We start from the raw sequence: 15,973 nt of genomic DNA, 5'->3' as shown, positions 1-15,973 counted from the left end.
GTTTTGAAATGGGTTTCTCTTTATTTGTACATAGCCTGAACCACCAAAGAAACCATCTAATTGGAGAAGAAAACATGAAGAATTCATTGCTACCATAAGAGCAGCTAAAGGCCTTGATCAGGCACTTAAAGAGGGTGGAAAACTTCCTCCTCCTCCTCCACCCTCTTATGATCCTGGTATGTGGAATATTGTAGACAGAAATCTTCATATGAAGAGAAAATATTGATGGAATTTTTATAAATTTTAAGTTGTTACTAAGAGTTAATTTATAATAACGGAACCTGCTGAAACATAATCTTTAAAAATTGAGCTATAAAATAATGGTGATAATTCAGGCATTTAGGCTTATAAAGACAACATAAGACATAAAGGCTTATGTTGGTGTTGAACATAGAAATATGATCTTTTTATCTCAATACTCATTTAAACATAAATCATTAAAATATCATTTGAAAAATTATTGTTAGTAATTATCAAATGTTAATATCCCAGGAAATATTTGAAGATGTGCATTATCATTTGAAATGTAGTCATTTGGTAAGATTCAGATTGTTATGTTGCCTAGTTCTTTGGTATCTTCTCATCTGGGAAAGAAAAAAATCATAATACTGTTTCTAAAAGGTACATATTCATGCTGGGAAAACACCATATAGATTGGTTTACCTAAATTATGCTTTAAATTCATATGTTACTATATTTTCTTCATTAGGTAGATAAGAGTTGCTTGTTATCAAAAGCAAGGCAAAATGCTGGCAAACCTATATAAGATATTGAGATACTGAAAGATTTAAAATTGCACAATTGACACTTTGACATTGGCTATTAGAATAGCCTAGAGAGGTAGTTATTTTAATATAACAAGTTAGCTGCATGAAAATTGTGTTACTATTCTTGATTGAGATTTATTTCTTAGTAAAGGGAAGTTCTTATAAAATAGGGTGATGAAAAACGTAGCATAAGGACTATAGTCAATAATGTAAATACATTATATGGTGACATGGTAACTAAGGTGGTGTGGTTTTAATAACAGAATTGTGGAATCACCATGTTGTACACCTAAAACTAATGTAACATTGTATGTTAGCTATACTTCAATAATAATTTTTTTTTAAAAAAGAAGTCCTTTAGAAAATTTAGATATGATCATTTTTAACACTTTATCATAGTGGAGAGGCTGACAAACTATTTCTATAAAGGCCCAGATAGTAAGTATCTTAGCTAATGAGGTATATTTTTATCTCTTCCATCTGTTGAGACTTCTAAGAGAAAATACAACTGTATAAAATTGATTAAACTATTTGACAGTTTTCCCCTAATTAAAATAAAAGATTTTAACAGATGAGTCTAAATTTTAAAATTTATTTTTAATGTAATGTGATTTTACTGCTTAGCTTAGTCTACAGTATAAAAATATGTAGATATGGTAAAAAACATATGGTACAGTATAAAGGCATTTAAGAAAGCTTGTTTTTCTTCTATTTATTTATTCTTTTGTACTAAAGATCTATCTTTTGGGGTTCTTTTCCCCCTCAAATTTGATTCTAAGCTGGGAAAAAATTAGAATTTATCATATACCAACAGACTTTTTTCTTGAATGTCTTTATTAAGTTTAGTAGTCAGATTCAGTGGTTATAAGGAAATGACAAGTTTTGTTTATCAAATGTTATTACTTTGTTAGTATCTTGAAATATGTTCATAAAAACTTAAAATTCTTTATGTTTCACTTCAAGAATTATGTTATTAATCTTTCTTTTTTCTGTTTTAGATTATATTCAGTGTCCATATTGCCAGAGGAGATTTAATGAAAATGCAGCTGATAGACATATTAACTTCTGTAAAGAACAGGCAGCACGTATTAGTAATAAAGGCAAATTTTCTACTGACACCAAAGGAAAGGCATCTTCTCGGACACAGGTGAAATGCTCAATTATTTCTACAAATAAATGAGAAAATGACTCTTTGAGGTTCACAATTTTTTGCTTATGCTTTCCAGAACATTCAGCTGCAGTTTTCTTACCTGCTAAAATTTTTATATTACTGTTCAGGGATTTGGTAAGAAATTTCAATGTTTAATTGAGAACAAATATTTAAGACTATTAATTTTGAATGGACTTATTTAGTAGAGTCTTCAAAATATTGCATGTGGAAAAAGGTATTAGAAAAATATAAGAAAACTAGTTAAAAAGTAGTGGTACTAGTAATAGTAGTACTAGTTAAAAAGTAACCTGAAGCAGATTCAGAGGACAAGGGTTTAGAAGAGTGAGAAAATGACAGTAAAAATCCACATTTGAAAATCATGTGAATACTGAATATTTCCAAACACCCGAGAGAGTGAAATGCTGGGGTCAAGTCCAACTACTATTTATGAACTTTTAGGCAAGTAACAATTCATGTAAGAGAGCTTTTATTCCTTTATTTGTGAAGTAATCTATATGATTTTTGTGAGAAGCAAATGAGATGGTCTATGTGAAAACACTTCAAGAGCCGTAAACCATATAAGGATTTTGTTAGATGAAATTTATACAGTACTGTTGTTTTTCATTAAGCATACTGTGACACAAAAGCTTTCATAATGTCATACCCTTTTTAAATGGATTTATTTATTTCAAAGAGAGGAGAGAAAACATGAGTGGGAGGGGAAGAGGGAGAGAGAAAGAGACTCTCAAGCAGAGAGTTTCAGAGGACTCTTGAGTGCAGAGTCTGAGATACAGGGTTCCATCTCAGGATCCTGAGATCACAACCCTGAGATCATGACCTGATCCCAAACCAAGAGTCAGACACTTAACCAACTGTGTCACCCAGGCACGCTGTTAATGTCATATTTTTAAGCGAACTTTGTTGGCTTTCAGTAGTCTTATTTTTTTAAATGGTTACCCTAGGAATAACAGTGCATTTCTTAACTTACCCCATCTGTGGATATTTCCACATAACTTCTCACTAATCCACTAATCTTAGTGTTAATTGTTTAATTGTTATATATATATCTATCGATAGATAGACCCATCAATGTTCTTAATGTATGTTGTTATTCAGTATTATACTTAACCCTTTAAAAGTCAACTATCTTTTAAAGAAATTAGAAGAAAATAAATTATAATCATTTACATACATACATGCACATGTATGTTTGTGTACACCCCCATATACTTTGTTTTTCTTTCTTCTGCGGCTGCTGCCTGATACACATATTTTGTATTTTATTTACATATTACTCATGTATTACCATTTTCAGATCTCTTCATTTCTTCTTGTATATCTCAGTTACCATATTTTGTCATTTTCCTTCAATCTTACAAAGCTGCTTTAACCTCCCAAGAGTGCAAGGAATTTTCTGGTTTGGGCAAAAAAATGAAAAAATGCCTATATTTTGCCTTTACTTCTCTATTGAGATTTTTTTGTGTGTTTTTTCACTATTACCATATTTTCCTTTAGTTTTTCTGTCTATATCCCTTTATTTTTTTAACATATTAGTAATAACTGTTTTGAAGACTTTCACTGCTTATATGTAATACATTTATGCCCACTTGGGTTATAGTGTTGACTATTTTTTGCCAAACATAGGTTATGTTTTTTGCTTTCCTTTTTCCTTTTCTTTCTTTGTCTCTCCCTTCCCTTTCCCTGTTCCTCTCTTTCCTGTAGTTAAACCCAGAATACAGTTAATCAGTTTTCTAGAATTGATTTTGAATGGCTTCTAGTCTCTTAGAATCTTCATTTTTTAAAAGATCTTTTTTTATTTTGTCTATAGGATAGTTAAGCACTCCTTTACTTACTTCACTCCTCCACTATTAAGTTTGTAATCTGTTACTGTATTTAATTTCTTGAAGTTGGCTATTTTTCTAATTTCCCATGTTACTTTTTATAGTTTCTAATTCCCTGTTAATATTTTCAGAGTTGCCTTTTATTTATTTAAATGTAATAAGCATAATTGTTTTATATTATGTATCTGGCAATTGTATCATGTGATCTTTATAGATATGTTTTTTTCTCAATCATGGTTTCTTATATCATTATATAAATAATTATTGATCATTTGGTGCTTGTTGCCCTTAAAAAAATTATTCATGAAAATTTTTCATGTGAAGAGCCTTCTTGTATCTTCCAGACATCCAAGAGTACTACCAGTCTGGAAGCACTTTAAATTGTTGGCTTAGTTTGGCTGGCCACTTAGTAATGCAGATTTATATAGCAAATCTATGTGATGGCCAGACTATTGTTATAATCTCAAATGGTGTTGGCCTAGATTTTTTTTTTTTTTGTCTTCTTATCTGACATTCACTGCTTATAAGGTGATTTTTTATACTTTTTAGAGCACTTTTACTTGTTAGTTGAAAGGTCAGTCCAAATTGTGCCTTCTTACTATTTTATCAGAAATGAATGCCCTCCTTATTCTTTAAGCTTTTTCAATTTCAGGAAAAGTTTTTGTAAGCATAAACCTTTCACTAAGGAAATTTATGAGATTTGTGATTTGTGTAAAAACACATGAAATAATAAACACTTAACGAATACATATTTAATGAATGAAAGAAATATGTATTGAATATAACTATAAAAATAAGGTGATTTTGCTCTTCTCATCACTAAAATGGATTTATAAAAAATTGTTAATCACTAGAGTCCTCCTGAAAGCCTTTGTTATCCCAATGGAATTTTTGTTTTTTAAAGATTATATTTATTTATTCATAAGAGACACAGAGAGGGTGAGGCAGAGACATAGGCAAAGGGAGAAGCAGGCTCCATGCAGGGAGCCCGACGTGGGACTTGATCCCCGGACTCCAGGATCGTGAACCTGAGCTGAAGGCAGGCGCTTAACCGCTGAGCCACCCAGGTGTCCCTCCAGTGGAATTTCAACTAAATGTAGAATAGATGAAATGCAGCTCAGTAAGGAAGGAGTCTGTGTATCTGGGTCAGGGGAACAGCAAGTTACTGAGAGACAGGTGAATATATTTTAAATGCAGCATTCAGAGTAGTGTAAGGATTCAGGATAGAAACTATAACCTGATTAGTTCTGGTTTAAAGTAATAGGAAATATTATAGGAGATAGATAAGGTTAGGTTAGGATCCGGACATCTCAGAAATCCTGACAATAAAATTGAGTAAAACAGGGATCCCTGGGTGGCGCAGCGGTTTGGCGCCTGCCTTTGGCCCAGGGCGCGATCCTGGAGACCTGGGATCGAATCCCACGTCGGGCTCCCAGTGCTTGGAGCCTGCTTCTCCCTCTGCCTGTGTCTCTGCCTCTCTCTCTCTCTCTGTGTGACTATCATAAATAAATAAAAAGTTTTAAAAAAATAAATAAATAAAATTGAGTAAAACAATAGGAGGCTTAGTGTACCTGAATGACTCAGTCAGTTAAGCACCTGACTCTTGATTTCAGCTGAGGTCGTGATCTCAGGGTCATAAGATGAGACCTGCCTCAGGCTCTGCGTTGGGCGAGGAGTCTGCTTGAGATTTACTCTTTCCCTCTTCCCCTTTCTGCTTACTCTCGCTCTGTCTCTCTCTCAAAACACACACACATAAAAGCCAAAAAAAAAAAAGTAAGAGGCCTAATACTGAGAGGGGAAAAACAAAGCACCTTTTCAAATAAATATATATTTTTTCTGGTTGTAAGACATTAAGTTAATATCTAATATGTACATAAAAACGTTTAGTCCTTGCTATGTAATGGTACCAGACTCTTGCTACCAGTGCCCAGCCTAAAGATTTGACCTCTGCATCTGTAATATGCTGTACCAGCACCCTTTGTTTATGTCAATCAGTTTGCTCTTGGTTGGTACCAGTTTTATTTAGCCTACTTTTAGTAGATGTGGCTCCGATATTTTAGCAGGTCTTTGTTAGGGCTTGTTGTCCATATTGTTAGTTTTGAAATCTTTCCTAATGTCTTCATTGGTATTTTAATGAGAGATCCCCTTTTAAAGATTTTTTCATTTTAAAGAGCACATGTATGTGAGTGGGGTAAGGGCAGAAGGAAAGAATACCCAAGCAGATCCCCTCTGAGTATGGAGCTGGAACCTGGCCATCTCACAATTCCAAGATCATGATCTGAGCCCAAACCAAGTCTGACACTCAACCCACTGAGCTATCCAGGGGCTCCTAGATGCCCTTTTCCTTTATTTTTTTAAAAAATAATTTTTTATTTTTATTTTAAAAAATCAGTTAACACAGTGTATTATTAGTTTCAGAGGTAGAATTTAGTGATTCATCAGTTGCCAAGTGCCCTTTTAACTCAGAAACACCTCTGAGATTTTCAAAGAAACAGTGTCTTTAAATGGCTTATCTCCAATGGGTCCTAGTCCTTTGTTTTTGTTTTGTTTGATTTTTTAGTCATTTGTTCATTTGGCAGACAGCTATTGAAGATTATCTAGTTGCCAAGTGCTTAAGAAATGTCTTTTCCTGGCATAATAATGCCAAATGTGCATGGAGTGTGTGTGTGTGTGTGTGTGTGTGTGTGTGTGTGTGTGTATGTGTATGTATATGAGAGAGAAGTGTTTTTATCAAGATTTATTTTCCTGGACAGTCCTGGTGGCTCAGCGGTTTAGCACTGCCTTCAGCCCAGGGCGGGATCCTGGAGACCTGGGATCGAGTCCCACGTTGGGCTCCCTGCATGGAGCCTGCTTCTCTCTCTGCCTGTGTCTCTGCCTCTTTCTCTCTCTGTGTCTCTCATGAATAAATAAATAAAATCTTTTAAAAAAAAAAAAGATTTATTTTCCTTAAAAGGTCACATTCTAAATTTTTAAGGGTATAATATTTGACTTTAAAATTTATTTTTAGCTAACAGTTTTTGGTAGTAGCATATCTTAAATTTTATACTGATCATGGGTTTTAAAATATAATTTGATTTTTGAATATTATTTTTAAAACCAGTTTTTCACATAAAGTGCTAAGTAGTCTAAATATGTATTGGGCTAAATCTCAAGTACAGTAATCACTTTATAGTTGATGCATAGGGCCAGAACTAAAGTGGCATGAGTCTTAATTCCTGTTCTATTGTTAAGTTAGGGTCTAACCTTGGGAAGTTCATTTTGTTATATTGGAGCAGATGATCAATAAGATACTTTAGTATTCAGTAACCGTAACATTTGGCTCAGGTAAGAAATAGTAAAATAAAATTGATAATGATATCTTTCTAGAGAGGAAAGAAGAAATAAGTACCTTATCTTTCTTCAACCCATAGTCTATTCATCTAACATAATCTGGTGAGGATAATGAAGCCAGAATTAGCTCTTTTCTCTTCACATTCAGGAAATCCATAAGGCAGCTATTGTAAAACTTGTCCACACTTTTCTTGTGAATTATTATCATTAGGAAATATGGCTGGATTATATATATGAAATATAAAATCACACCCAGGAATATGTAAAAATTTTGACCTTTAAATCTGCACTACTAAGTGAGCATCATTGGGTGTTTTTAAGTTTTCCTGTTAATATTTGTTTGGCATTTAAAAATCTTAACATTGGAGACATATTTTCCATTTGGCCTATTTTTTTTTTTTTTTTTCTGTGAACTGGGCAGAGCTCCTCTTAGTTTATTTTAGCAGCGGAACAGCTGAGCCAAACTTTTAGTACACTAGTTTTGAGATGGAACATATTTTGGGAAACCTTTCTCTGAGGTTATGTGTTTTATTTTAGTCTATACTTTTTCAATTTGGGTAATTTAGTAGCTAATTTAAAAAGTTGCTCAGTTAAGGGTATGTGAGCTTTTGAAATAATAGTTTATAACCTATAATCAAAAAGCGATGTTGATAAAATGTTTATTTTCATTATTTTAGTATAAGCCTCCTGCACTTAAAAAGTCAAATTCTCCTGGAACTGCGTCATCAGGATCTTCACGATTACCACAACCAAGTGGCACTAGCAAAACTGTTGTAGGTAATGAACTTCATAAAATAACATGATTTTTTTTTTTTTTTTTTGTAGGGATAGAAATGAAGCTAGTGTCCTGTTCTGGATTATTAAAATAGATTTATAATTAGGAAGAAATGTGGAGGATAAGTAATTCTTTCTGGGTAAAAATAAAGTAACTTTTAATAACTTCTACTTAAGATACTTTGTAGTACTGTTTTTCCACCTTGAATGTCCATCCTGGATGTTGTTCTTGATAAATCACTTCTTCAGAGTAGTCAACCAAGTTCTTGTCTTGCTTCTTTGACCACAGTATTTTTCCCTCATTTCTGTGTATACTGCTCTGAACCTGACAGTTGTCCTAATAGATACATGCTTAATGAATTAAAGATATTGACTAACTGAAGTGTACTTTTATTTTTATATGAATTATAATAAAGAAGTTAAAAATGAAGAATGCTATATGTTATTCTCTGAAATTGCATTTTTAAAAATCTTTTCTTAGTTGATAACTTGATTTATTGCCAGAAAGATCTATTGCCACTAAAGCATTGTTTTCCTTGTCAGATGCTCTGTTTTCTGTGATATTTCTTTTCCAGAATGTTGTTAAAACTAATAACTTTTTTATTATAAGGTGTGCCTTCAGGTAAAACTGTGTCTTCAGTTAGCAGCTCTTTGGGAAACAAACTTCAGACCTTATCTCCCTCCCATAAAGGGATACCAGCCCCTAATGTAGGGTAAGTCTATTTGAATTTAATTGATTAATAATACACACACACACACACACATATATATATATATGTAAATGATAATAAAGTTTTATTTTGTTTAGGCAGTTGGCTTTTTTATTAACCTTAATTTTCTTTGTGAAGTTAATTTGTCTTTTAACATATTGCTGATCAGGGGCACATACATTACTATTGAGGGTCTAAATTAAGGTAACTATTTTGGAGAAAAATCTAGTGGCATGTATCAGGAGCCCAAAACACATTCATAGTTTTTGAATAATTTTACTTCTGGGAATCTAGTCTAAGGAAATCATTTGAAATATAGAAGATTTCCATAATAACCATTACTTATGGAACAATATGTATCAGGCACTGTGCTAGACATTTTTCATATATTTTTGTTAAAACCATCCCACATGGCACCATAGGATAAGGGGATCAGAGAAGCAAAGTAATTTGCTTAAAGCTACACAGCTATTATAAGAGTTGGAAGCAGGATATAAATTAGAGCCTTTGGCTCTAAACAGTTATCTCTTTCTTATGGTTTTATTACAATGTAAAAAAAAATAAAATCACCTAAATTTTTAGCTTTGTTTGGGAAGCAAGTTAAAAATATATATACATTTATGTAATCATAAAATGTATATACATTTTAAAGGGGATGATTCTATCAGAGGAGAAGAATGTAGAATACAAACTGCATGTATACTGGGATAGAAACTGTAAAAATGTATGTAGACAAAAAGACAAAATATGCTAAAATATTAACAATTATTAATTGGATAATTATTTTCCACTTAATACTTTTTACTTTTTATCTAAGTTCTATATATATGGCTTTTAAGAAAGTAGCATAATTAAGCTTTCCACAATTATTTTAATGTGGAAGAAATTGTTGGTAACACTAGAGATTCAAAAACTCCTCCTGTCTCAGTAGAAACTCCCTTTCTCTTCCATTTTGGTGAATCAGAAAATAAAGGGTTACCATGTAATCATTAGAACAAGGGCCTATGTCTGTATGTTACAGATACTGATAAAGTTATTTAGGAAATACAGCACACATTATTTACAGATATGAGTTATCACTTTTCTTTTTAAGGTAGGAAATATATATGTAGAGTTATTTATCAAGGGAGAGCAACTGTCTTTTGTTTCCTAATTTGGAAAGTACAAGACCTAAAGGGAGTTTAATGTAATTATCATTATAAAAAAAAAATCAACTAACAAGATCTCACTTTAAATGTTTTTTCTTTTTGTTGTGCTTCCAAAAAGAAGACACAGGCTATCCTTAAGAAAGAGATTATCAGTTGAACAGATGGTTAAAAGTAAAATGTTTTCATCTTTCAGTGGTAAAAAACTGATTTTATTTTTTTAGTTTCCCTACTGAGTTGACTCATAATTTTTAATTAAAGTGTAGATGGCAATATGTATTTTAACTTTTACAAATCCTTTTTACTATATCACAGAATCGCCTTCCATGTTGAATTATAGTTTCATTTGCACTTGATTATGAATTAAAAGCTGAAAATTTTTAGTGCCTTTCCTCATACTGGTCATTTTTTCAGTTGGCTGTATTAAATTGCACACACCCTACCCTGTATTCTTAATAAGGCATGTTAAGCTGGCTGGTGTAATGAAAAGTGAAACTGACTTTGGATTAGAAAATTAGGCTTCTAGATCCTACTTTGCCAATGAATAGCCATATGACTCTGTACATACCTCTTCTGTCTCACTCATGACATTCTGTGACTCTGCTTAGACCTTGGCAACTATCTGATACAATCTGACCAACATTTATATAATTCCTAGGAGAAAATTTGTTTTTACTAACAAGCAAAGACTTTGAGCACAGCAATTTTATAAATTATGCACTCTTAAAATGCCATGAAGATTTAAAATTTCTGGTTGTCTGACATCATATTAAACTGTCAAACATAACTGTGTAAATCCCAATTGTACATTTTATATATATAGTCCTTACATATTAGAAGAATGTTTCCAACTACCACAAAGAGCCTTGGTTGCTCGTGGCCGATATATTACCATATTAACTAGAACATTACTATATTAAATAGAACTGTTCATGTCTATCTATTTAGTGGCAGAGTTGTCTTTTTCTTTCTTTTTTTTTTTTTGAGTTGTCTTTTTCTAAAGAATTATTGAGCGTATTGATTTTGTTATTTATTGATCATACTGTTTTTTTCTTTTTTTTTTTAAAAGATTTTATTTATTTATTCATGAGAGACACACAGAGAGAGAGGCAGAGACACAGGCAGAGGGAGAAGCAGGCTCCATGCAGGGAACCTGATGTGGGACTTGATCCCGGGTCTGCAGGATCACGCCCTGGACTGAAGGCGGCACTTAAACCGCTGAGCCATCGGGGCTGCCCCACACTGTTTTTTTCTTTTGCTAGATTGTAAGCTCTGTGATGGCAAAGCTCTGTGTATCTGCCTTGCTTACAGATATAACTGTAAAGTGTAATGTAATTCCTGGCATATAGGCACACAATAAATTTTTGATGAATAAATGAAACAAATAATAAATTAAATCCCTCATTTGTCAACTTGTTGGCACATCATAGAATCATGGTCCTGTCCTGGTGGGATAATTAGTTGAAGTTTGTATGGCAATCATTATTTCTGTTGACACAGATGATTCAGGATTGAGTAAAGGTGGAATTAAGATAAATGGTTAGTTGTAATGTTCAAGAAATTGAGCACCTTCTGAGATTAGTAAAATAGAGTCATTTCAATAACTTGTTGTTTAAAGTGTTGTGTATATAATCTTTATTGTGGCCATCTTTAATCATGCTATCAATGATCTTTAATATTTAGCATATGTTAGAATCATACTGCAGAAAAATTTATCTTGGACAAATTCTCATTTATGTGGTAATTAACTTCTAGATAACTTGTGGGTTAACTGATGTTATCGGATTTTTCTTAAGCAAAAAATACCCTCAGTGGAAAACTGTCCCCTATTGTAAAAGATAACTGTCTTTAATCCTAGGAAATTTTACAAATATGGTGAAACACAAAGGTTTTAAATAAATATTACATATTTGAATTGTGTCACAGAATTTACACAGTCTTGAGATTTGTGTTTTCTTCGTGGCTAATTACCAGCTAACTTGTAAATTTTAGCTGATAATTTACAGTAGCTAAAATATCAAATATCAAAGATTTACTTCTGTTCAGTTACTAATAAAAACACATTTACTTTGGAGTTAGACTAGTAGATACAGTAAAACTAGAGCAACAGAATGCATTGAAGAAGAATTTCTTAGTGAATTGAATTTAGTTTTTCTTTTATATTGATAACAGTAAGAAACAAATATCTGGTTAAGTACATTTTTGTATAAGTGGAAACAGGTTTTTCTCATAAACCAATCTTTTGATATGTGAATTGAATTTGTGTGGAGCATTGTTTAGATTTTTGTGAACTTCTCTATCATTTAAATTGATTGATCTAGAAATCCCTAAAACAACCTAGAATTGCAGAGCGTGGCTTCTTACATGGATAACAGTGATTGAGGCTATTGGCTTTTGCCATGTATATAGGATTTGTAAGTTTAGGATCAAAAGTAGAAGTATGACACATTTCAAAACTTCAAATGTGTCAGAACATCATAACTGTAGGGTTTTCAGGATAGAAAATATGAACTGGTAAATTCTTTTCCAATATTCTTTCTTAAGTCATCTTTCTATTTATATTAATAATATAAATATTTCTATTTCTATTTCTATTCTTTCTTAAGTCATCTTTCTATGAGTAAGCCTACTCATAGGCTTGCAGTAGTCTTATAAGACTGAGTGGCTTACATACTCCTGAGTGACTCACTCTCATGTTATCAGCAATAAACAAGGACCTTCCTAAGGTCAAAGTTCATTTCAAATTAAAACCTATTCCAGTAGGTTGATATCATCACCAAATATTTCTAAAAATGTGAATTCATGGGATGCCTGGGTGAATCAGTAGTTGAGTGTCTGCCTTAGTGGCGTGATCCCAGGGTCCCAGGATCAAGTCCTATATTGGGCTCCCCACAGGAATCCTCCCTCTGCCTATGTCTCTGCCTTTCTTTCTCTCTCTGTGTTTCTCATGAATAAATAAATAAAGTCCTTAAAAAAAAAAAGGTGAATTCATTCTCAGCTATAAATATTTGGAAGCTTGGCAAATATACTATTGATATTGTGGCAGTTATATGCAACTACAGATTTTAAATTAAAAAGTCTTGGTCAAAATTACAGTTTATCATCTATAGAAATGCATTGGCTTCACAAAAAGTAACGTATATTTGTCTGGAATTACAAGAGAATGTAGTGCTATGATATTTCTCATAACTCTTTAATATATCCAAAACCTTTAAAAATCATCACTGAAAATCTTCAAATCTTCAAAATCTTAAAACACTGGCATTCTCTCATATGTGGAATTTTTTAAAGATTTATTTTATTTATTCGTGTAAATTTATTTATTCAGATGCTCAACCACTGAGCCACCAAGGTGTGCCTCTCATATGTGAAATTTATATATATATATATATATATTTTAAAGATTTTATTGATTTATTCAAGAGAGACAGAGAGAGAGAGAGACATAGGCAGAGGGAAAAGCAGGCTCCATGCAGGGAGCCTGATGCAGGACTTCATCCCTGGACGCCGGGATCAAACCCTGAGCCAAAGGCAGACGCTCAATGGCTGAGCCACCTAGGCGTCCCAAATTTTTATATTTTAGAGCAGGGATCCTCTTGAACTATGACCTGAGACCCAAGTCCTGCCAACAACTGGTTTTATTGAAACATGGCTACACCTAATTATTTATGTATTGTCTATGGCTGCTTTTCATGCTACAATGGCACAGATGAGTATTTGTAACAAAGATAGCATAGTCCATAAAACTTAAGATATTTATTGTCTGGCCCTTCATTTTTTTTTAAAGATTTTTTATTTATTTATTCATTCATGACAGACACAGAGAGCGAGAGAGAGGCAGAGATACAGGTAGAGGGAGAAGCAGGCTCCATGTAGGGAGCCCAACAGCCCAACGTGGGACTCGATCCCAGGTCTCAGTATCAATCTCAGGATCATGCCCTGGGGCTGAAGGTGGCGCTAAACCGCTGAGCCACCCAGGCGTCCCCTTGTCTGGCCCTTCATAGGAAAAATTTAAGTCATGTGGAATATCTGGAAAGTTTGACTATGGGTTGACTAGTGGTCCATGGAACCAAAGATTCTTTTAAGTTTTAATAATCCATCATATTTCTGTTCCTGAGTTGAAAGAACAAGAAATTAAAAAATATTTTGTTGTTTACTCTGACCAAATCTAGATGCCAATTTAAGGACATATCCTTGAATTTCATATGGCATTGAAATCATATGTGTATCATATTGCTTAGTCTGCACCAGATATGTGCTGTGTGAGTGGACTTAGTTGACTTCAAAATATCCTCTTTTTAGCAGTAACAAGACTACTTCTTCTGAATAGATTTCTTTATTTCTGTCTGAATTTCTTTCAGCTCTTGGGTAATATAACAAACATTACCAAGTTGGAACTTTTAAAAGAAAAATAGCATAGAGGTAATCCATAATGGATTACTATCAGATTGAAATTATATTCCTCAAACTTTGTGAATATGTGTATACAAATCACACAAACATATACATAGGTAGGTAGATCATCTGAGTTAAGTTTTATAACACAACTGTATGGACAACAAAACAAATCATCATTGGAACCTGCCATTCAACTAGGTTTTCCAAATCTGAAAATACTGATTAATTCTCTCATATATGGAAAATATGTAATACTTGCATTAGATAATTACTTTTAGATTTTTATTAGATTTTACATATCTCCTTTCTCAAATTGAACTTTGTTGTGTCATATGTAAGATTTGAGTAGTTCTTATCATATTAGAGAAATGTTTTAAAAATGTAGTTTTAAATTTTCTAAATCTTAATTTCGATACTTCTGAGAAAAACATAAGATCTTTTATTACTTATTCCAAAGCAACAGATATCTTTTGTGAGATAACCACTGTTTGGAACAATAATATTTTGATAATTGTTAAGCAATTCAAATAAAAATCTGATTTTTACTTAATTTTTACTTTTATTAAATAAGTAAAATTTCTAGTAATCTTTTACAAATAACCCATCAAATTTTAATTTGAAACATTTTAGAAATTATATAAAACATATATTTAATGAATACTTTTATAAGTTTTTTGAGCATAGTTGACATAGAATGTTAAATTAGTTTCAGGTGTACATCATAGTGATTTAACTTTTCAGTATGTTATGCTCACTATAGATGTAGCTACCATCTGTCACTAAACAACACTGTTACAATAGCATTGACTATATTTCTGATGCTGTGCCCTTTTTTTAAAAGGTTTTATTTGTTTATTTGACAGAGCATGAGCAGGGGGAGCAGCTGAGGAAGAGGGAGAAGTAGACTCCCCACTGAGCAGGGAGCCTGATGCTGGGCTTGATCCCAGGACCCTGGGATCATGACCTGAGCTGAAGGCAGAGGCTTAAATAACTGAGCCACCTAGGCAGCCCCCCCGATGCTGTATCTTTTGTTCACTTGACTTATTCATTCCATAACTGGGATCCTGTATGTCCCATCTCACTCACCTATTTGCCCTTTTCCCTATCTCCATCACCTCTGGCAATCATCAGTTCATTCTTTGTATTTATAGGTTTGATTCTGTTCTTTGTTTATTCATTTGTGTTTTAGATTCCACACATGAGTAAAATCATATAGTATTTATCTTACTCTGACTTATTTCATTTAGTATGATATTCTCTAGGTCCATCCATATTGTCCCAAAAGGCATAATCTCATCCATTTTATGGCTGTGTAATATTCCTGTATGTGTGTGTGTGTGTCTGTCTGAACACCACATCTTAAAGCATTTTTTTAAAATTTTTATTTATTTATGATAGTCACACAGAGAGAGAGAGAGAGAGAGGCAGAGACAAAGGCAGAGGGAGAAGCAGGCTCCATGCACCGGGAGCCCGACGTGGGATTCGATCCTGGGTCTCCAGGATCACACCCTGGGCCAAAGGCAGGCGCTAAACCGCTGCGCCACCCAGGGATCCCTCTTAAAGCATTTTTTAAAAGCTTTAAAATGTTTTAAATAATGTGATGTAAACACCTAATGCAAGCACCATCATCGGCAAAGTATTTATAATAACTTTTATAATAAAATAACCTATGTATAGGATACTGAAAAAACATACAAGTGAATAAAATGTGTCCCTCTGTAGAGACCCTTATAATCTAGAGCAATGACAGATTCTTTTTAGATACTAAATTCCATGAGAATAAGGATAAGGTCTGTTTTATATCCCTAGAATGTAGCATAGTGCCTGATACATAGTAGGTGCTCAGGTTTGTAGAGTT

General features: G+C 33.0%; 1 protein-coding gene across 9 annotated transcripts in view; it reads left to right on the top strand.

The window, feature by feature from the left end:
• Window positions 1-15,973, top strand: part of ZC2HC1A (zinc finger C2HC-type containing 1A) — a 113,633-nt gene that overhangs the window by 16,584 nt on the left and 81,076 nt on the right. For all 9 annotated transcript variants that reach the window (XR_012020007.1, XR_012020008.1, XR_012020009.1 and 6 more), the window contains exons 4-7: window positions 35-176; window positions 1,766-1,914; window positions 7,766-7,865; window positions 8,473-8,575. Coding sequence is in view for 2 of the 9 variants with exons in the window: in XM_072804150.1 (XP_072660251.1) it covers window positions 35-176; window positions 1,766-1,914; window positions 7,766-7,865; window positions 8,473-8,575 (494 nt within the window). In the remaining 7 variants the exon portion in view is untranslated. The remainder of the gene's footprint in view (window positions 1-34; window positions 177-1,765; window positions 1,915-7,765; window positions 7,866-8,472; window positions 8,576-15,973) is intronic.

The sequence above is a fragment of the Canis lupus genome, chromosome 28, assembly GCF_048164855.1.
Source record: "Canis lupus baileyi chromosome 28, mCanLup2.hap1, whole genome shotgun sequence".
Lineage (NCBI taxonomy): Eukaryota > Metazoa > Chordata > Mammalia > Carnivora > Canidae > Canis > Canis lupus.
The sequence above is the reverse complement of the archived record's forward strand: the minus strand, read 5'-3'. Positions and strand labels throughout refer to the sequence as shown.